This window comes from Microcebus murinus, chromosome 14 (genome assembly GCF_040939455.1).
Source record: "Microcebus murinus isolate Inina chromosome 14, M.murinus_Inina_mat1.0, whole genome shotgun sequence".
NCBI lineage: Eukaryota > Metazoa > Chordata > Mammalia > Primates > Cheirogaleidae > Microcebus > Microcebus murinus.
In genome coordinates, this window is record NC_134117.1 from 65,403,578 (window position 1) to 65,426,042 (window position 22,465).

The following is a 22,465-nucleotide window of genomic DNA, read 5'->3' on the forward strand; positions in this document are numbered from 1 at the left end:
TTAGTAGAGACGGGGTCTCGCTCAGGATGGTTTCGAACTCCCAACCTCGAGCAATCCGCCCGCCTCGGCCTCCCAGAGTGCTAGGATTACAGGCGTGAGCCACCGCGCCCGGCCTAGAAACATTTCTATTAAACAGGAGGCCTGTTCTCTGTTCCTCTATTCTACCTTCTAGTCAGTGCACTGGCACGCAGGTGCTGCCTTCAGCAGGATTCAGAGTCAACAGTCCCCTTCTCGGCCATGGCTTCGTTTTCCTTCTGTGGCTGGCAGGATTTAACTTTTCAGGTTGGCACCATTTGGTGTCTCACCCAATCAAGAGTCAGACGCTGCCTCTGTCATAGGGCACATGGTCTGTTGGTGCCACCTGGGCAGCTCACATAATGTGTCACTCTCACTACTGGGCAGCATCTAGAAGGGTGCAAAGAAGCAGGTGCATGCTCACAGGAACAGTCTTGGGTTTACCTAAGCCTCAGGGATTCCAAGAGAAAAACAAGACCAAGGTGGGAAAAATCTTGTCCCCATCCCACCTGCTATATTTTCTGCTACCTAGAAACCCCACAAGTGAAACTGATGTCAGTCAGGCCCTATATTCAGAAATATCCCCAACTTTTCAGGAAGAAGCACCTTCCCTTTTTTGGGAGACCCCATCAGGTAGGGCATAGGTTAAAGCTCTCAAAAACTCTCTTTCCAACTCTCTTTCACCCACACCACATCTCCTGATGGAAAAGTCTAGTGGGGCAGGGTGAGAGCATTTATTTTAACTGAAAGTAAATAAAAATATTTTCTCTTCTGTCTTTCGCTCTGATTTTTTTCCCACTATAACCCAGCACTTCCCATTTAGCCAGCAAGTAGAGAATGAGGAACCAGTCAGCAGCTTGTAATAAAAATTGTGGTGTATGGGGATTCATGTAGTGGGATTCACGAATCATGTCTTTTCCTTTTTATTATTATTATTATTTTAGCAGCAGAGTCTTACTATGTTGCCCAAGCTGGCCTTGAACTCCCAGGCAGCCTCTTGAGTAATACCATTGTGCCTGGCTTTTCTTTTTCTGTCTCCTAGGCTCTAAGAACTTAGAAACAGACAACTTACAGTTTAACACTTCAAACTAAGTTTTGCTTATCTACTTCCCCCCTTTTATATCTCTTCTTGTTTCCATGTCCTAACTCGCAATTAATGGTATACTTATCCACCCAATTCAGAACAGAAGAATTACTCATGGTGCCTCCCTCATTCTTATCAGCTATATTCAGTCATTAAATCCTATAAATTCTACCTCAGCAATATTTGTCATAACTCCCCCACCCCTGTCCTTCTACTGTCTTAATTCCAGCGTTCATCACCTTTTGCTTGAACAAATGCAATAAATTCCTAATCCGTCTCCCAGTCAGGGGAACCTCTCCCCACCCAACACTACCACAAAAGCATTTCTTCCCAATGACTTCACCAGTCCCTTATTTAAGAAAGGAAAATAAGAAATCAGAAATTTTTCCTCCAATATAAAGAGAATAAGCTTCAATTAATAGGAATCTTGAGTTCATTGCTTCAAAATTTTTATTCAGGTACTGTGTTGCAAATCCCTTCTCTTTGCTGATAACAGACTCTATGAGTCACTAAAGGAGCTAAAACAGAGAACCTATTTGCTAGCTAATCAAATTGGGCAAAGATCTAAAGTAAGATTAAATTGATCATTCTCGATTTGTTCAATATCATAAGTGACAGATTTCTCTAGTGTTTTTCTGCCATCTTCAGAGCAAATAGATAAGAACTGTGTTGCTGCCAAACTGTTTTATTACCCACGTAAAAGGCAAATCTTTGTCAGGATATACATGGCTAGGAGAGAACCATAAATCACAATTAACAATTGCTTAGGAGATAATAAAGGTTCACGATTTTACATGCTGTTAATCACCTTGTCTAAAATAGCACCTCTCCAGGGCTTTACCCAGCTTTTTCTCCATGATACTCACTACAACCTAACACATTTTTCTATTTTCTGTCACCACAAGAGAGTAAAGCAAGCACTTAGTTTTGCCAAAACAGTGGTAGCAAATGTGTTTGATTCATTCGTGTATATGCCTAACACCTAATACAGTGCTTGGTACAAAGTTGAGCAATGAACCTTCGGCAAATACTAAAAAAAGGGAAATAGAGCGAGAGGAAAAAAAAAAACTGGCTCGTCTACCTAGCGTTTCAGGCAACTAATTACTCGCAACCAAAACAGCTTAAAAGTCCTCGGAACGACCGTGGGTAAGAGGCAGAGCCAGTTATCAACCGTATTGTACAGGTATAGAGTGAAGCTTGAAAACGTGCCCGGACAAGGTCACAAGGCAATGAAAATGAAAAAAAACAAAATCAAGGGGAAAAAAACTTTATGGGATTTCATCATTTAACCTTTGACGTCAGACCCAAGAAGCCGGTTAGCTCCGGTCGGAAACAGCCACACTTGGCACCATATTTATCTCACAATAAATTACGAAGGGGCAAAAAGTCCTTCAATAAGAAAGCAGGGCGACGGAATAACTTTTAACTCTTAACACTACCTCCTTTCAATTGTTTAATAATTCTGTGTCTGCTACGCGTGAAAAGGTTGAGACAAAAACAAAACAGAGCGCCGCTGCCCAAAACTAAGATGGCCTACCCAGCTTCCCTTCAGGCACCCAATATGGACGCCGACTGTGACGTTCCCAGAAACAATTCTCAACTGGCCCCGCCCCACCAACCCGGAACCCCGCCTCCCCAACTGTGCCCGGTCTTCCGTCATAGGCCTGCTCGTGATTGGCTGCTCATACTATTTCCCTCCTTTCGGATGTTGCGTCACGCAGTGAGCCCGAGGGACTGCACGCGCAGAAGCAGTAAGGAGCGGGCGGGAGGCGGGAGAGGTGGGGGGCGTGTGTGTTTCCCCGGCCCGGAAGGGGAACTGCGTGGTGGCGGTGACTGGGAACTGAGGTACCGCTTCCCCCGCTGGCAGGAGCCCCGAATCCCCGGTACTCCTGGCGGTCGGCCTCATGGGGCCGTTGGGGACGGCTGGGGAGGGCTGAAGCGGCGGCGCTGCTGGCTGCGTCACGGTCGGGCTTCGCGTCAGGGTCACCCTCTTGTGGGTGACCCGGGGGAGGAGTCGGCGGCCCAGGGGTCCAGGACAGGCAGGTAGTGGCTCTCCCTCTTTGGCCTCCTCTCCCTGGGCAGCGAAGTGCCGAGTCATGCTCGCAGCGGGGCCGTGCAGCCGCTGCCCTAGCAGATAAAGAGGCACCTGAGACGGGTGGGGGCATGGGAGTGGTGTGCGTTAACATGGAGGTTTGTGCCGGCCTCTCATCCCAGAGGGGGCTGGGCGAACATCAGTGCTCACTGAAGCGTAAGCTCTCTTTTTTTTGAGGCAGAGTCTCACTTTGTTGCCCAGGCTAGAGTGAATGCCGTGGCGTCAGCCTAGCTCACAGCAACCTCAAACTCCTGGGCTTAAGTAATCCTCCTGCCTCAGCCTCCCGAGTAGCTGGGACTACAGGCATGCGCCACCATGCCCGGCTAATTTTTTTCTATATATATTAGTTGGCCAATTAATTTCTTTCTATTTATAGTAGAGACGGGTCTCGCTCTTGCTCAGGCTGGTTTCGAACTCCTCGAGCAATCCTCCCGCCTCGGCCTCCCAGAGAGCTAGGATTACAGGCGTGAGCCACTGCTCCCAGCGGAAGCGTAAGCGCTTATGTGAAAGTGTATAGGAGTTTCTCCGTTGCATAGCGAAGGCACCTGAGTCTCAAAGGTCCAGCACCCGCACAAGGTCACTTCTAACATGTGGCAGAAGCAGGATTCCCACTATAGGCCGTTATGCGACATGGAGGCCACTCTGAGCTGAGCCGCCTTGGCTCCAGTGGGCTGAGGACTGAGGAAGATAGGACAGCTATAGTTTAAGATGATGTAATGGCACGAAAGTGCCAGCATGGCTCAGTGTTTTCTTAAAGGACAGGTGCTCAGTATTATATACCCTTGGTAGTTCCAGTGGCAGAGCTGAAAGGACACTCGAGTGTTTTAAAGCAAGAGTTCCTAGCTTTTGGAGTGCTAGTTAAAACATATTTTTGAACCTATTAGAGGTAGAATCATGAGGAGCAAAGTAAAACCTAGGGGTCTATGTTTTAAGATGCATCTGGGCAATTTCAAAGCAGGTAATTTAAAGGTCAGCACTATAGTCTGAACACAGTTTCAGCCCAGTTCTCTTATTTAACAGACGGGGAAGATGAGACCTAGAAGGAGAGTTACTTTCCTAAATATTCACTACAAATCAGCACATAGAGATGTGTTGGTAGCCCACATTGGCTTATGCTTGTCATCTCATTCTCACCTATCAGTCATCTTAGCATTACAGAAAGACATTCAGCTGACTTGTGTTTGGCCACCCACAGGTATAATTATCTGCCCTGGAGCCAAGAGAATCCAGTTTTTAGCATGCTTTTCTTTGGGGGACATTATTGAAGGAGTCTAATGTGAGGGAAACCTGGTTGGTAACTGAGTTTACTTTGAAAGATTGAATGTCCTTTATGTAGACATAGTAGGCTATATAGAGTAGGTTAACTTGCTTTGAATATTTGTCCATCTTGAAGGGAAGCGTGATTAGCTGAAATTTATGTAGTTGGCTTCTGTTGATGTCTTTTAGCCTTGTAATGCAGTATGACCGCTAAGAGTTACTCATGTCTTACTTGGATGATATTTTTCCTCTGTTCAAAAGTTATATAGAGTCTTTTAAGTTTTCTCATTGAATGCTGGTATAAATCTTAAGCCAAAACTGCAATTGTAAAAACCATCACAGACCCTGTATTGTTTAGTTATTAACATCCACTCTGTTACATGTAACTTTTGCAGTCGGACTTAAATCTAATTTGGCGCTGCATCCCAAACTAAGTTCTGTGGGATGGATTTTTTGAATTATAAGGGGAAAGCAGAGGATACATTATTGAAAATTAAAAGCACCACTTTATTCCATCTTTTCTATTAAAAGATAATTTGTTTCTTCTTGTCTCTTGCCCCTCTATGTCCTCCTTTTAATTGGTTAATGATTTATTTTTCCTGTCTTTCTAATTAGCATTTCAGATCTGCTTGGTAAACCTGGTGTACCACCATGCTGGCTGCAAGGCTTGTGTGTCTCCGGACACTACCTTCCAGGGTTTTCCACCCAACTTTCACCAAGGCCTCCCCTGTTGTGAAAAATTCCATCACGAAGAATCAATGGCTCTTAACACCCAGCAGGGTAAAGATAATCTGAATGTTTTTATATTTCTTTATTTGTGCCTGTGGGACCATTTTTTGGCAGAGTATAAAGCTTGCTCTAGTGATTTACTACAGCACTTAGTCCTAATAATGTTCCCAGTCAGCTCTTTCTCCCCATAGTTTTCTTTCTTTCATCTTATCTTTTCTTTTCTTTTCTTTTCTTTTCTTTTCTTTTCTTTTCTTTTCTTTTCTTTTTATTTGAGACAGGGTCTCACTCTGTTACCCAGGCTGGAGTACATTAGTGGCACAGTCATAGCTCACTGTAGCTTTGAACTCCAGGTCTCAGGTGATCCTCCTGCCTTAGCTTTCCAAGTAGCTAGGACTACATGTGTATGCCACCATGCCTGGCTGATTTTTCTTATTTTTGTAGAGACGTGATCTTGCTCTGTTGCCCAGGTTGGTCTCAACCTCCTGGCCTCAAGTGATCCTCCCAGAGTGCTGGGATTACAGGTGTGAGCCATCGTGCTCAACTTCCCATTAGTTTCATATCATTCTGGTCCCTCCTTATCATATATGAAAGAGAAAAGGAGTTCTGATAACTTTTCCTTTATTTAAAACTCTTATTTTTCATTCAGAAAATTAGAGAGTATATCGTGAGGGATTGAGAGTTATATGGTAAAACAAAGAGATTATTGGGCCTATAGTCAAAAGTTTAAGAACCCAGACATATTACCAGTTGGCCAATAGCTTGTTAATAAGTTACTAAAGCTATTTCAGCTCTTTTTTTAAAATTTTACAATAGACTGTCATCCAATGTAATATTTCAACTCTGGTTTAGAGAATGTTAAAATTTGTCAGGTTAGAGAAAAACCCATTTCCTTTTACAATAGATTTCTCCTCTAGCATTCAAATTAGAAGGAGTACATGTTTTAAAGTGTGAGGTAAATAAGGAGAATATACGAAAGCTAGAAGTAAACAACTTTTTCTCTGTGAAATTAACTGTTCCACTGTTGAAAAAGAGCCAAAACAAAAGGTAATAGTCATCCCTCCCTCTGGCTTCATTATTAAGGAAGGCCATTGAGCTCATTTCCCAGATTACAAAATGCAGCTATGCTTATTGAATACATATTTTTAAAAATTTAATAGAGTCTTAAGATGTTAATAGATTCTTATCTTGACATTTGATTGGTGTTTAAAATATACTAATTCTAGGTATATAGATAAAATCTATAATTTATAAAAGAAACAGTTATTCTGAAAATTTAAAAGTTAAGAGTATAATGAATTACTGAATCACTTCAAAAATGAAGCACAAGTAAGGTCTACATTTATTTTCTTAGGTTGGCTAACAGATTTTCATAGTGAAATTACATATATAGAAAGTACCAGGTTTCTTGCATTAGCGTTTTCTAATGTAAAGAGATCCTCCATTTTATTAAGATTCCATTTTGGTGTGGGTATTATGTGTTTTTCTTTGCATGCATGTCAGGAATATGCCACCAAAACAAGAATTGGGATCCGGCGTGGAAAAACTGGCCAAGAACTCAAAGAGGCAGCATTGGAACCATCAATGGAAAAAGTATTTAAAAGTAGGTGGCAGTCTTTAGCTTTTAACTTGGAGTCTGTGGATATGTTTTAAGAGGTCCATTAACAACCTCCTAAAAATATATGCAAACTTGTGTATTTGTGCATTTTCTGGGAAGAAAGCCATTCTTGGATCTAATGACCAAAAAAAAGATTGATACTTTGGACTGGATTCAGTGGTTCCCAGTCATATTTCTTCCATTAGAAATTTTACTTTCCCCTTTTTTAAAGAAAAGGATTGTTAGTTAATATGCCCTGATCTGAAAGGCATAGTTTGTTGAAGTTCATTTGAAATGTGTAGAATCTTCATTCAAGCATTTAATGTCTGTGTATGTTTCAGGATGAGAATTAAGTCACCCAAACACATCCTCTCCCTTGATTCTGCTACATAAACACTGATTACAGTTTTATTCCTTGATTCTTTTCTTTTCTTGACTTGATGTAAAGCATCATCTTTGTTAATACCACTTTAGACACAGTGTGGTGTAACTATTGACATTTTCTTCTCATTTTTTACATTCTAAGAATGTCGTAAGAACACACCTCAACTTTTTATTAATAATGTACATCACAGAAATATTTCCACATATAGAGATACACTGCCACCTCAAAATGAGTGAGATTGAAAGTTAATCAAGTTTGATCTTTTCCTTTTTTACTTATTTATTTATTTATTTATTGAGACAGAGTCTCACTCTGTTGCCTGGGCTAGAGGGCTGTGGCGTCAGCCTAACTCACAGCAACCTCAAACTCCTAGGCTCAAGCAGTCCTTCTGCCTCAGCCTCCCAAGTAGCTGGGACTACAGGCATGCACCACCATGCCCGAATAATTTTTTCTATATATTTTTAGTTAGCCAATTAATTTCTTTCTATTTTTAGTAGAGACAGGGTCTCGCTCTTTCTCAGGCTGGTTTTGAACTCCTGACCATGAGCCATCCGCCCTCCTGGGCCTCCCAGAGTGCTAGGACTATAGGCGTGAGCCACTGTGCCCGGCCTTTATACTGATTATTACACCTGTGTTTCAAGTGTGTCCTTTTCTACTGGGTCCATAACTATGAGACCATTTCTGTATCTCCATATGCACTAATTATGACCATATTGAAAAAATAGAGTATATGATTTGATTCCTCTCATAAATATTGTGAAGACCTTACCACCAGCACATTCATTTAGTCAAGACATGCCAGTATTCACCTACATTTCCTCCTGTATTTTGCAGTTGATCAAATGGGAAGATGGTTTGTTGCTGGAGGGGCAGCTGTTGGTCTTGGAGCATTGTGCTACTATGGCTTGGGAATGTCTAATGAGATTGGAGCTATTGAGAAGGCTGTGTAAGTAAATTGTTCCCAAACAATTCCAGCCTTTAAAACAAAGGTTCAGTTTTCTTCTCATCCTTATCTTTATTTCCTTTCAGAATGTTTTGTGTCTAGTCTTCATCTGTTTATATACATGAATAAAAACAAATCTCTTCTTGCTTCCTTGGCATATATTTATTGAAACCTAAATAAAAATCTTTTAGCAAGGTTATATGTGTTTAAGCAAGGAGAAAATATGTTACATTTTATATGTGCCAAGTGCTTACATGTTTTATCCCATTTAATCTTTACAGTTATTCGAAAGTATGCATAATTATTCCCATGATAAATAAGATTTAGAGTAGTAAAGTTATTTGTCCCAAGGTTGCCCAGCTGGTAAATGACTCAACCAGAATGCTAACCCATAATTCTGTAAATTAACTATGTTGTATTTCTTACAGAATTTGGCCTCAGTATGTGAAGGATAGAATTCATTCTACCTATATGTACTTAGCAGGAAGTATTGGTTTAACAGCTTTGTCTGCCTTGGCAGTAAGCAGAGCTCCTGTTCTCATGAACTTTATGACGAGAGGCTCTTGGGTGGTAAGTCAGCTGTTATTGTTTTCCTTTTTATTTTTTGTCTAAAGATCAAAAGATTAGATGAACTATATTGGGAGAGAGAGGTGTTAAATGGAAAGAATACTATATTGAACAAATTTTTGTTCAAATCTATCAATTACAGGTTGAGTATTCCTAGTTCAAAATCTGAAAAATTCTCCAAAATCTAAACCTTTTTGAGCACTGACATGACACTCAAAGGAAATGCTCATTAGAGCATTTTGGATTTTGGATTTTCAGATTAGAGATACTGAACAGGTAAGTGTAATGCAAATACACCAAATCTGGAAAAAAAAATTGAAATTGGAAACACTTCCCATGCATTTTAAATAAGGGATACTCATCGTGTATTAGTACAGCTGAGACAAATTAGGAAGTGCATTCTAAGGTAAGGCAGCTATTAATTCTTTGTCAAATATGTATTCTAATAGCACCAGAGAAGTTGAAAATCAGATTTACAGTGACATCCTTCTTGTCTGCCAGCAGATGTCACACAGCCTCTGTTTTGTAGCAATTTACTAAACCAAATGCAAAATCTTCTTAGAGGTCAGAGGGAAATACCTGTCACAAACACCTAAGCATTCTGTGCTATTAAGAGTAGACTAGAGTTGCTGCTGTTATTCCTAAGCTTCTTGACCTTTTGTAAGATTTTATATTCATTTGAGTATTTCTTGAGCAATTGTTATTTTGGTAAATACCAGAATATGATTTCCGACATGGGCCCCATTTTCTTTGTATCTGGTAGAATAGATGAGCTGGAGTAAGTGATACAGGATGGGCAATAAGAAGTAGAAAGTGCAAAGTTCAGGCTAGGCCGGGTGGCTCACCCACCTTGAAATCCTAGCACTCTGGGAGGCCAAGGAGGAAGGATCTCTTGAGGTCAGGAGTTCAAGACCAGCCTGAGAAAGAGTGAGACCCCCATCTTTACTAAAAATAGAAGTAATTAGCCAGGAATGACTAAAAATAGAAAAAATTACCTGGGAGTAGTGGTGCTAACCTGTAGTCCCAGCTACTTAGGAGGCTGAAGCAGGAGGTTGGCTTGAGCCAGAAGACTGAGGTTGCTGCGAGCAAGGCTGGTGCCATGACACTCTAGCCTGGGCAACAGAGCAAGACTGTCTCAAAAAAAAAAAAGCAATATTCAGTTGAAAGTTTCTGTCTTGGACTATTAGGGAGGTTCCTTGAAGGAGACATTTATTTCACCAGGGTTGTTGAAGGCTATTGTTTAATTTTAGAAGAAAACAAAGGCAGTCTAGTTTTATCAAACAGCTTGAGCAAAGAAGAGATAGGAAAACCTAATTTTAAAAGTGACTTACAAATCCCATTAGACTGAAATTCAGATGTTTGAGGTCCGGAGTATGAAGATGACACGGGTATGTTTGGTTGCCAAGCTAAGGAGAGTACCTAAGCAGTCAGGGGCCATTGAAGATATTAGAACAGTGAAAGCGTGATTTGTATTTGAGTTTTAAGAACAAACGTGGAAAAGGCATGAAACAGGTGTACCAGCTGTGTCTTTGTAAGATCAGAAATGAGGAACCTGAACTAGAGCAATGTGAGTGTGTGACTCAAGGGGAAGGAAAGATGAGTTTATGTAATATGTACTGATTCCCCACACAGGGAATGCAAATCCGTAATATTTCCACTACATTGTACTTTCCAAAAGAACCATTTACAGTAGCATAGCCATTTGGACACTTTGATAGTCTTAGGATCAGGGTTGTCCAGTGTCTGTCATGAATCTTCTAGCCCAGAGATTCATACAGAATAAGCATGGTGCATTCTCACCGGAATGTCAATTTTAATCAAAGGTAAATAATTTAAAACAATAGTTTTATAATAAAATAGCAATATTATGAAAAATTAAATGTACATAAAATTTTAGACCCTAAAATAAGACTTCAAGGAAGTTTTGTGCTTGGGCAGTCTTTTCACCCACCTCTGGGCAAAAGATCACCCTCATCCACTGTTAGGGATACTTAAGGAAAATAGTCGGAAGAGCCAAAGATGGGTGCTACAGCGATGAAGACATTGCCTTTTAGGGATGACAGACGTTCACATACACAGATAATGTCAAAGTTTGTCCCAAGTGCCTTTGGAACAGAGGGGAGACATCTGACCCTGTTACTGGGCAGCCATCAGACATGGAGGCAATTCCTTAGTAAGTCAGTCAGGGAGGAAGGAGGTGTTCTCAGGCACAATGGACAGAGTTAAGGAGGCATGAAACCTTGGGGCATGTTTGTCCTGCCAGTTCAGTACAGCTGGAAGGTAGAGTGTGGAAAAGTAAAAGGCAAAATATGAGAGTGGATCATGATGAACTTTAAAATAAAAAAATATAATTCCAGTAAATATCCAGAAAATTCTGTGCTAAGGATGCGTGAAGTAGGGTTTTTATTTGTTTTTGTTGTTTTTGAGACAGAGTCTCACTTTGTTGCCCCTGCTAGAGTGAGTGCCGTGGCGTCAGCCTAGCTCTTAGCAACCTCAAACTCCTGGCTCGAGCAATCCTCCTGCTTCAGCCTCTGAGTAGCCGGGACGACAGGCATGTGCCACCATGCCTGGCTAATTTTTTTCTATTTTTGGTAGAGACAGAGTCTCGCTCTTGCTCAGGCTGGTCTCGAACTCCTGAGCTCAAATGATCCGCTTGCCTCGGCCTCCCAGAGTGCTAGGATTGCAGGCATGAGCCACCGCGCCTGGCCAACGTGAAGTAATTTTTAGTAATTGTGTCTGCATTGGAAAATGGTGAGATGGAACTTAGTATGCTTTTCTGTATGAGGGTTTTCCCATTCTCAGAAAACACAGCCGTTCTTTTTACTGTACTTTACATTAGAGGTTGAACATTCTGATGTCCATGGGTCAGACAATACAAATGAGTAAAGAGGGCTGACGTGTCACACAGGGAATTATTGACATCTAGAGAAAGGCTTCCAACTAAAAAGTATTGACCACAGTCCATTTTTTTTTAATAGTTGGACAAACAACATACCTGCTGCCTGATTCTGTCCAGGTTTGCAATCTCTGCTTTAAATTTCTTGAAGATTGCTTATCGCTATCTTCCATTATACACATTTCTTGTCATACACACAAAAATTTTTTTTTTTTTTTTGAGACAGAGACTCACTTTGTTGTCCAGGCTAGAGGGAGTTTCGTGGCATCAGCCTAGCTCACAGCAACCTCAAACTCCTGGGCTCAAGCGATCCTCCTGCCTCAGTCTCCCGAGTAGCTGGGATTACAGGCATACGCCACCATGCCTAGCTAACTTTTTCTATATATATATCAGTTGGCCAATTAATTTCTTTCTATTTATAGTAGAGATGGGGTCTCGCTCTTGCTCAGGCTTGTTTTGAACTCCTGACCTCGAGCAATCTACCCACCTCAGCGTCCCAGAGAGCTAGGATTACAGGAGTGAGCCACCGCACCCGGCTTACACACGAAATATTTTAATGTTAAAACATTGGAAATCTAAGATAGGTAAAGAAAAGGAATGAGCACCAACTCAGCCATAAACCTTGAAGGTTAGAAATGTAGAATCTTATGTTTTCATCTCTTCGTGCGCTATGATATTTACCTTCTATTTTCAAGTTTTTATTTAGCAAATATGAAATTCAAAGCAGTGTACTATATACATATTCTAATTAGTAGATCATGACTGATTTTAAAGAAAGTGCCATTTGTGCTATCTAAAATATATTTTTTAATTAAGAGTAGTTATCCTGGGATTCATTAAAGAATTTTTGTTTCACCTCTGACAAGAGTAAAATTATTAAAAAGATGATGGTGCCCATCCAATCTCAAGTCACATACTTGAAGCTACCTGCACTACCTCATATATGGCGGTAGGGGGCACTCTTGCTAACTTAGCCAATACTCCAAAATAAACCCAACACCTTTAATGTATCAGAAAAATATAGGATTTGGTTTATTATCCTTCATCTTTTTTAAAAACCTGGTTTATTAGAAGTAACTAATTGTACTTGAAACTTGTGGGTTTCTACTTTGGTTTTAGATAAGGATCAATTTTTCTAAATAATATGTGTCTTTCAGACAATTGGTGCAACCTTTGCAGCAATGATTGGAGCCGGAATGCTGGTACATTCAATACCATATGAAGAGAGCCCAGGCCCAAAGCATCTTGCTTGGTTGCTACATTCTGGTATGTTCTATTTTAAATTGTTATTAAACAATCTCGAATACTACCTCTTTTGGGTGGCTTTCAATTGTAAATTACCTATACATAATTTAATTAAACCTCATATTTAGAAACACAGCTTTCTTCAGTCATTATTGGTTGTATTATTGCCTGACTTTTACTCCAAAAAGTTGATTCTGATCCTAAGACCATGGACGTCCTTAATACTGAACTTTTCTCCTCTAACAGTCTAGTATGCAGAGATTTTCTTTAGTGTATTTTCTTCAATAGCGGGTGGGTTTCAGATCTAATACACATCACATGAGAGTTTTTATTTCCTATCTTTAGAAAAATGTTTAAAAACCTCTGAGGGTAGAGAAAGCTTTTTTAAAAATTTTGTTGTCAAATGCAAAACTGTTGGAAATCCTAATAGAAATGTCATAGGTAGTAGCAACTTTTTATACAGTATCTTTACTAGAACAAAAAGCATTCTTAAATTATTCATCATCATGAGATATGGTATATTTTATTACTTGATCTAGAAGTGTTACTCTTGCAAAAGTAATACACTAATATTGAAAAATCAGTATGTGCCTAGTCTATAAGGTAAACTATGTTTAAGAAAAGAGTAATTTCTGCTCAGTGCTGAAATACAGACTTATCTAAGATTTTTTTTAATTAAGGAATTCCATTTATCTTTGTTATAAATTATTGATACCTTTTGGCTATAATTTTTATGAAGAGTTTATAATTATAAACAACTAAAATTACTTTTTATAAACTCTGATAGTGTTCCCTGTTACACAATGTAACAGCAGTGTCTGTCCTAGAAATTCCTACATTTTAAGATTATCATATCATTTTTTTCTTTTACCTTACTCCTTTTTGGCAGCAGTAGGTTTGACCTTGAATTACTCATTCTAAGCCTTTTTATCCCAGTTCTTACATGAATGTTGTAAAAACTGGTAGTAAGATCCAAATAGTGGGTTACATGGGATTTGACGATAAAAATACAGATTAATGTTTGTGCTTATGAGTTGTAACTGTTTGACTAGGAATAGCGTTAATTAATGTTGTGATATAGAATTTGAGTAGCCACAGATTTTGTTGTAGAATTTTGGGAGTAGTATTATCTAAAGGAAAAATTTTTTATAATCATATTGCTTAAACAATAAGATACAGCATGTTGGCATATTTAGAAGTAGCATTTTCCATTTGGTTGCTATTTAGTAAATACTTAAAAAGCACTTGCTTGCTCTTTCTCCAGGTGTGATGGGTGCAGTTGTGGCTCCTCTGACAATATTAGGAGGGCCTCTGCTCATCAGAGCCGCGTGGTATACAGCCGGCATTGTGGGAGGCCTCTCCACTGTGGCCATGTGCGCACCTAGTGAGAAGTTCCTGAACATGGGAGCACCCCTGGGAGTGGGCCTGGGTCTCGTCTTTGTGTCCTCACTGGGTAAGCTGCTGTGCTTTGACACTTAGTTCTTGGTTCATAGTGTCCTAAAATCCGAAATATTCAGGTATTCTAATTCATTGAGTCATTTTTAAAAGTTTAAAAGGTATATTGCTAATTTGACTGGATTTTATTACATGATGTCATCTTGGCAACATGGTAGATCATTATTATTGGTTTTACCAAATATATCTAAAATGGGAAAGTTGGTCTGGAGAACACGAAAATTGTTCTGATGCCTTCCTGAAATGTTGGCAAGTGGCCCATTAGAGTAATGTGTATCATGGGTTTTAAACTAATGTAAATAAGATTAGACAGTACACGTACTCAGATGTCTTTTTACCTTCACAGTATACTGAAGAGATTTTTTTAAGTAGTGTCAGTTATAAATCCAGTTATAGGAAAGTGATTTTTCAAAAAAGAAAAGAAATCTTTATTCTCCCCCCCTTTCGATTTCAGGATCTATGTTTCTTCCACCTACCACTGTGGCCGGTGCCACTCTATACTCAGTGGCAATGTATGGTGGATTAGTTCTTTTCAGCATGTTCCTTCTGTCTGATACCCAGAAAGTAATCAGGCGGGCAGAAATAACACCAATGTATGGAGTTCAAAAATATGATCCCATCAACTCGTAAGTAACATTTAATGTTGTTACTTTTATATAAGGATGTTGGTGTTAGTTTGACCTATTTTGTTTTATAGCCGTATTTAGTTTCCTAGGGCTACTGTAACAAAGTATTACAAACTGGATGGCTTAAAACAGTAGAACTTTGTTCGCTCACAGTTCTGGAGGCCAGAAGTCCAAAGTGAAAGCATCAGCAGAGATGGTGCCTTGTGAGGGCTCTGAGAGAGAATCTGTTCCATACCTCTCTCTCTTAGCTGGCAATCCTTGGCATCCCTTGGCTTTAGACGGATCACTCCAATCTTTGTCTCCATCTTCACATGACATTCTCCCTGTGTGTCTGTCTCTATCTCTTCTGCTTTTATTTATATTTACACATTTATGTAAATATAATATATGATTATTTAAAGAGCCAGGGTCTGGCTCTATTGCCTGGGCTAGAGTGCAGTGACGTCATCATAGCTCACTACAACCTCAAGCTTCTAGGCAGGAATTATAGGCATGTACCACCACACCCAGCTAATTTTTTTTTTTAGTTTTGGTAGAGACATGATCTCATTATATTACCCAAACTGTCTTCTCCTTTTTTTCTAGGGCCTCCAGTCATAATGAATTAAGGACTTACCCAACTCCAGTATAACCTCATCCTAACTTACATCTTAGTTATGTCTGCAAAGACTATATTTCTTGTCTCTCTCTTTGTTCTTCGCCCCTCGGAGAGAGAATCTCACTCTGTTGCCCAGGCCAGAGTGCAGTGTCATCATAGCTCACTGCAACCTCAAACTCCTGGGCTCAAGCAGTCCTCCTGCCTTGGCCTCACAAGTAGCTCAGACTGTAAATGTGTGCCACCATACCTACCTAATTTAAAAAATGTTTTTGTAGAGGCAGTCTTGATATTTTGCTCAGGCTGATCTTGAACTCCAGGGCTTAGACAATCCTCCCATCTCCCAGAGTGTTAGGATTACAGATGTGAGCTACCACATCCAGCCTATATTTCCAAATAAGATCACATTCACAGGTACCAGGGCTTAGGAGTTCCAACATATTTGGGGGGCAGTTAGGGATGGCAGGGGTGGACACACAATTGAACCCCCAATAATGGCTTTGTCAAATGTTACTATTTTATTTCTGTTGCAGGTTGGTCTATTCTCTCTCTTTAGTAAACTGTGTATCGAGAAAACCACTGACTACATTGTGACTAAGAATAATATTTAAGCATTCATTCAGTTAATTTAGAGTACTTATTTTTGTTAACTAGTCTCATGATGCAATAATGTGCTCATTGGTCAATTTTTTTTAATGGCATATAGTTTGCATACTTTAACACTGAAGACAAGGTATATATTAGTCAGTATTTGTTGGAAATATACATAATTTACTTGAGATTTTTAACAGAAAAGCCAATTTAATACTTCTAGAAATTGGAAACTCTTCAATATATAGATTCCAGTTTTGGAGATATTCAACTTTAGTTGCCATCAAGTGTTATATAATAATGCTTTTTCTCTTTTCTTGACATCTACCAAAGTAGGTTATTTTATTTAAACAATTTTCTTGACTTTCATGGTGTCTGTCACTTTTTTTTAAGTAATTTGTTTTTCTTTGTCTAAAAATAAAACCTAATGTAATGGCTTTAAAAAAAATGTTGCTATAAGGCTTACAGATTTGTAGCAGTTTTCGGGTTGGGGGGTGTGGTCAGAGCAGGTATATTATACTTAAAAATGCCAGACTCTGTCTGGCAAGTTTTAATAAAAGGTGTTTCTTTGGTTTTGTTGTATTTCATTATCTATCACCCAGTTTTCTTTGCAAGTTACTATACTCAGAGTGTCAGAAAATAGAATATTGAGTTTTAAAACTGCCCTTTAAACATTTAAAAGATGAGTCTGCCAGAAAGAAAACCTGGGCTGTTTGCTAGTCTAGGGCTTTCTTAGTTGGCAGTTGAAGATATTTTAAATTTCCATTTCATATAGCTAGGACAAATAATCAGAATTAGTTTTTCTCCTTTCCTATGTTAAATAGTTTATCATCATTATTAGAATTGTATCATATATAATGACCATAATATTTTTTTCTAGGATGCTGGGAATCTACATGGATACATTAAATATATTTATGCGAGTTGCAACTATGCTAGCAACTGGAGGCAACAGAAAGAAATGAAGTGACTCAGCTCCTGGCTTCTCTCCTACATCAGATATCTTGCTTGTTTAATAGGGCAGATATTCATTAAATAGTTTGTACAAGCAGCTTTTGTTGAAGCTTAGAAGATAAGAACATATCAACATGTTTTAAAATGTTTCAGTAATGTAATGCTTCAGGTCTGCTTTTTCTTCTGGAGAATAAATTCAGCAGTACTCTTCCTAATAAGCACACACATTTCTCATGTTTGAATAATTTTAAAATATCTTAATGAATGTGAAAACTAAGGTTTGTGCTATGAGAATATAAGTATCAATTTTTAAATTCATTAGGTTAAGTAAAAAGTAACAAACTTGTGTCTGCCTGTATATTTTTTGGAATGTAGAATAATGTGAGGTCATAAGTGATGAAAAATTTTGATAAAGGGACCAGGGGTAAGGTAAAGGGTCATTTTCAGTCTATTTTTTTTAATACTTAGGACTTAGCACTCAGGTGATTGGTGATGAGCCAGTGACAGACAACTGGATATTTGGAGACAAAAAATGCTGTTTTTATATGTATCTGCTGAACTTAGCAGAATTATTGAGCATTAGGCAAAGGCACAGGTGATGCATTTTCTTGCTGTTGCTTCTCAGTGTTCTCTTTAAAAGTAGGTGTGGTCATGTTTGACTTCTCATTGTTAGGACAGTCCAGAATGTTAATCATATGAAGGAAAAATTCCTGGTGGAATTATATGTGTGTGAGTTTTACATCTGAATCTTCTGAAATGAAATATCCTTAAAACTATTCTCAATATAAAATATCCAAAGCATGAATTTATTGCTTTTCAAACATGCAAACAATATGTTCATGATTGCTGGGGTTTTCTTACATATTTATTGAAATGTCTAATTGAATTCAGTCTTGCTTTTCTCATCTCTTCAAGCTTTGAAGCCTTTATAGAAAAGCCTCTTTGTGGCTTACACTTGAGGATATGAAAGCAGTTCTCCTAAGACTGTTGATTTCTTGTATGCCCTCTCAGACTAAGCACTAAAAAGTAAAACAAAACTAGTTGTCTTTATAAAGTATATCAGTAAAGGTAGGTAATGGTGAAAATGCTTCATTAGTTTCCCTTAGCAGAATTTTCCTTCTGTCCTGCAGAGACCATTACTTAACTTTCTTGTGACACAAGTTTTTGATACAGAAAAGTTATTTTTTGACGTCTGTAATGAATGGAAAGTCTGTATTGTTAAGATGATTGCTATTTTTGACATTTATTACAATAATCCAGAAATAACTAATTAACCATCTCAAAATACATAGGATGCTTATTTCTGAAATAATAAAGGCTCCAGCCAGATGGTGATTGTTCTAATTTTTCCAACTGAACTATATATAAACCATTTGAATAGGGATTTAAGAAAGCAACTTAGTGCCTTGCCAGTATAGTATAGTACAGTGTGATAAGACTGATAGTAGTAGCTAGACTGCCTGTATTTGAATCCCAACTCTTCCATTTGTTTCTTATTTTTGACCTTGGGCAAGTTACTTAACTTCTGTGTGCCCAAAAGTAAAGGTAATAATAGAACCTCCCTCATGGGGCTACAGTTATATGTTCAGTCACTTAATAAGCATTATGTAAGTTTTAGCTGCTGATGCTTTTTTTTTTCCTAATAATATAAATGCCAAACTTCTACTTTTCCTCAACCTATGCTCATATGTATAGAGTATCGATATGATCATGAAGTGAAATATTAAGGGGCCTATTTAGTCACCTTTTAGAACCCAAGGTTTGTTTATATATATATATATATATACACACACACATTTTTTTTTTGGATGTTATCACTCACAAAACAAAGTGATACGATTTCAACAGTGGTATCAGGCAAACATTTATCTAGAAATTCAAGAGTATTTTTGTAATTTTTGTGACAATTTTATTTTAGCGCTTTTTCTGACTTTCCTAAGACCATGAAGACTGTGTAAAATAAAATGTAAAAGATGAGTTAATATACAAAATGTGATTACTTATATAATAGTTCTAAAATGATTTTTAAAAATCACTAGTTTCTTGGTTCCTGTGAACATAACTCAGGGCTTTTTGTTCTTTACATCATTCATGAGGAAGAGTAAAGACCTGCAAATTGATGGGCTTTAGGCAAAAAAGAAAGGAAAATCTCTATTTTTCATTCTCTAATGCCATCTGAAGTATTAAATATGTAGTTTAAAATAATCACAACAAAATGTTGCTTAGAATGGTATCTAATGAACATTTGATTGGAAAACATGGATGCCAACATGGTGTATCAGTCACCATGCTAGCCAGACCTAGGGCGACAATAATGAATAAAAGCAATTGTCTCCTAAAGTAGCAACCCTATGTAAACACAACTGTGGTTCAGTGGATGAGTGCCAAAGACAGGTGAACAAAATTGAAATGCAGAATATTAAGTTTCTAAGATGTCCCAGGAATGGGCCAGGTAAAGTGGCTCGTGCCTGTAATCCTACCATTTTGGGAGGCTGAGGCAGGAGGATTGCTTGAGCTCAGGAGTTCAAAACCAGCCTTAGCAAGATCAAGACCGGGTCTCTACTAAAAATAGAAAAATTAGTTGGGTGGTGCATGCCTGTAGTTTAAGCTAACTCAGGAAGCTGAGGCAAGAGGGTCACTTGAGCCCAGGAGTTTGAGGTTGCAGCAAGTTATGATGACACCACTGCACTCTACAGAGGGTGACAAAGACTCTCAAAAGAAAAAAGCATCAAATAAGATGTCCCAGGAGGAAGTTTTCAAGAGTGAATATAGCAGGTAAGGCACATAGAAAAAGGTAGTTGGGCGCATTTCATACATGGGGAAGGTGGAGAAAGAAATGGAAATTCCTTTGAAGCCAGATTTCCCACTCACTGCAGGTATGTGTGTTGTGCCTAAAGTGTTAGAACCTGGGAAGAAACAGTCAAGTTTCCCTTTAAGTTCATCTGCATAGCATGTGTCCATGTTAAAGGTACTGAAACTAGATGATACCAAAGATTTATATAATTCTGGCGGGATAGGGTGATCCAGATATGCTAGTAATAATTAATGTTAGAACGGAATATTTTGTATATCATGTGCTAAGCCCTTTTCCATAAATTAGAACATTGCTTTAAGCTAAGTATTGTCCCCTTTTTGCAGAGGAGTAAACTGAAGTCCCAGAAGTTTGATCTTTGCACCTGGTCATATGGCTGGGAAGAATTAACGAGTTGAACTCCATAACCAATTACACAGGGAAGTTCACGATGAATGTTCTACGTCTGTGGTCCCCAACCTGTTAGGGACTGGGCCGCACAGCAGGAGGTGAGGGAAGCTTCATCTATGTATTTAAAGCCTGTCTCTGGCATGTCACCACCTGAGCTCCAGCTCCTGTCAGATCAGCTGGGGCATTAGATTCTCATAGGAGCACGAACCCTACTGTAAACTGAGTGTGAGGGGTCTAGGTTGTGCACTCCGTGTGAGAATCTAATGCCCCCACCCCCACCGCTGGTCTGTGGAAAAACTGTCTTCCATGAAACTGGTCCCTGGTGCCACAAAGATTGGGGACTACTGTTCTTCATCTAAAACCCTGTTTGAGGATCACAAAAGCACTATACAAATTAAATAGGTTAAGATTTTGTTACATTGTAACTCGATTTTACTGGTAACCAGTATTCCCAGTTATTGAAAGGAAATAACCTAGAGCATTAGAATTTTAGTTTTTATCTAAAGGAATTGACCTCAGTGAAGGATAAATGGAAATCATCATACATTACTTCTTCAGTAGTCCCTTTTCATATTGCCAGGCCCACCTGGAGATACAAATCAAACCATTTGTTAAAGGTCAGTGTAGTCAGTAATCCTTCCTAAATGCACCCAAGTTAGCTAGCACTCAAAATGGAAACCATTTCTCAGGAAAAGAGGGGAAAGCTATGACCTTGAGGACTTTATGCATTTAAAGTTAGAGTCTTTGTGAAGCAGTCCAGGGAGATGAAAGTTGAACATTTGTTGACTCTTGAGAACAAGCGTTTTGTGCCAGACAGAAGCGAAAGTGAAACTAAATAGAAGAGGAAGGAGGGGGGTCTGTGGACCATTCTGACCAGTGTGTCCCGGCTGCTGGCCAGGCGTGCAGGCGTACAGCACGAGCCCTTCCCCGAGGCCCCGGCAGCTCTCCGGGTTCCTCGCCCAGTGCAACGTCAGGGACTTCTCTCAGCCTCCCCCCCTCAACTGAGTTTGGTGGATGGTGGGCGCGTTGCAACCTCACTGGGTGTGGATAAAAGCCTTGGTGGTCCCCATGGCTACACCCAGAGATAAAATTGATATGTTCAGGCAGGACTGAATTGACATTTTTCCTCACAACTGTGCACACAAGTTTAGAAGTGGTTTTTAAACATTCAAAACATGCTTTACAGTGGCATTTTGTAAAAGCTGCCCGATGGCCAGCTGCCGCCGTTCCTCCAGGTTAACCGTCCACGTGCCTCCTGGGTCACCTGTGCGTCCAAGTGGCTTTAAGTAGTCAACACAACTTGGAGAAACGGGTTGTGATGATCCCTTCATTTATTTGCTTAGCAGTCATATTTCTAAATTCTAAGATGCAGTATTTTACATATTTCATTTCTGAGGTGTGCCATTTTTTTTTCTTTTGCTAAACTAAATAGCATGTCTTAAATCAATGGTATTTTAAAATGGAAGAAATAGAATATTTTCTGGTGGTTTGGTTTCCATAATTTTCTAACAATTCATTCTCCTGTAAGAACAGGTATCTGGAAAATTGTCTTTTGGTAAATGACTGTGACAACTAATTACTGATGATTCAGAGGGGGATCTTGCACAAGAAAGAACGAACAAGCTGGCCCCACCCAATTATGTACTTTTTTTTTTCTTTGCTTAAACGACAGATTTATTTTCTTACACTTCTGGAGGCTAGAAGCCCAAGTCCCAGGTGCCAGCATGTTCTGTTTCTGGTGAGGGATCTCTTCCTGGCTTGTAGATGGTGGCCTTCCTGCTGTGTCCTCATGTGGGTGGTGAAGGTGGGAGGGTGGGGGGAGAAAGGAAAAGCCCAGTAAGTACTTTAGGTATGCGGGTTGAATGGACCAATTTCAGCAATGCAGAATGATGACTCCCAAACAGTAATGTGAAAGGAAGGAGAGACGGTACAATCTGACGGTTCCAACGGAAAGTGAGGGATGTTTGGTATTCCGTGAAGGAATCAACTCTTTTTTTTTTTTTTTTTTTTTAGCAAAATTATTTCCCTTTATTCTGTGGATCTTCACTAACGTAAATAGAAATGTGCATGATTCATGTTAATTTTTACATGATGATGAGAAGGCTTCTGGAGAAACTCCCACTATATATTTCAGAAGATCTTCAGGGAAGGGGCTGACTTGTCTTAACTCCCAATGGGCCTGAAGGGATACTGGCCAGACTTTCAAAGTAGCTCCTCGAAAATAGATTGATCTGT

General features: G+C 39.2%; 1 protein-coding gene across 5 annotated transcripts; it reads left to right on the top strand.

Annotated features, from left to right (window-relative positions):
* Positions 1-2,745: 2,745 nt before the first annotated feature.
* Positions 2,746-17,251, top strand: GHITM (growth hormone inducible transmembrane protein). 5 transcript variants are annotated; one of them, XM_020280769.2, is made up of 9 exons: positions 2,746-2,850; positions 5,064-5,228; positions 6,678-6,777; positions 7,991-8,102; positions 8,528-8,669; positions 12,720-12,828; positions 14,072-14,260; positions 14,717-14,888; positions 16,955-17,251. In XM_020280769.2, exons 2-9 carry the CDS (start codon positions 5,100-5,102, stop codon positions 17,037-17,039), a joined length of 1,038 nt encoding a protein of 345 aa, XP_020136358.1. In that variant the 5' UTR covers positions 2,746-2,850; positions 5,064-5,099; the 3' UTR covers positions 17,040-17,251. The 5 variants fall into 5 exon arrangements, with proteins under 5 accessions (XP_020136358.1, XP_020136356.1, XP_020136355.1 ...); XM_020280767.2 differs by lacking the exon at positions 2,746-2,850 and adding an exon at positions 2,857-2,982; XM_020280766.2 differs by lacking the exon at positions 2,746-2,850 and adding an exon at positions 2,857-2,944.
* Positions 17,252-22,465: the final 5,214 nt, after the last annotated feature.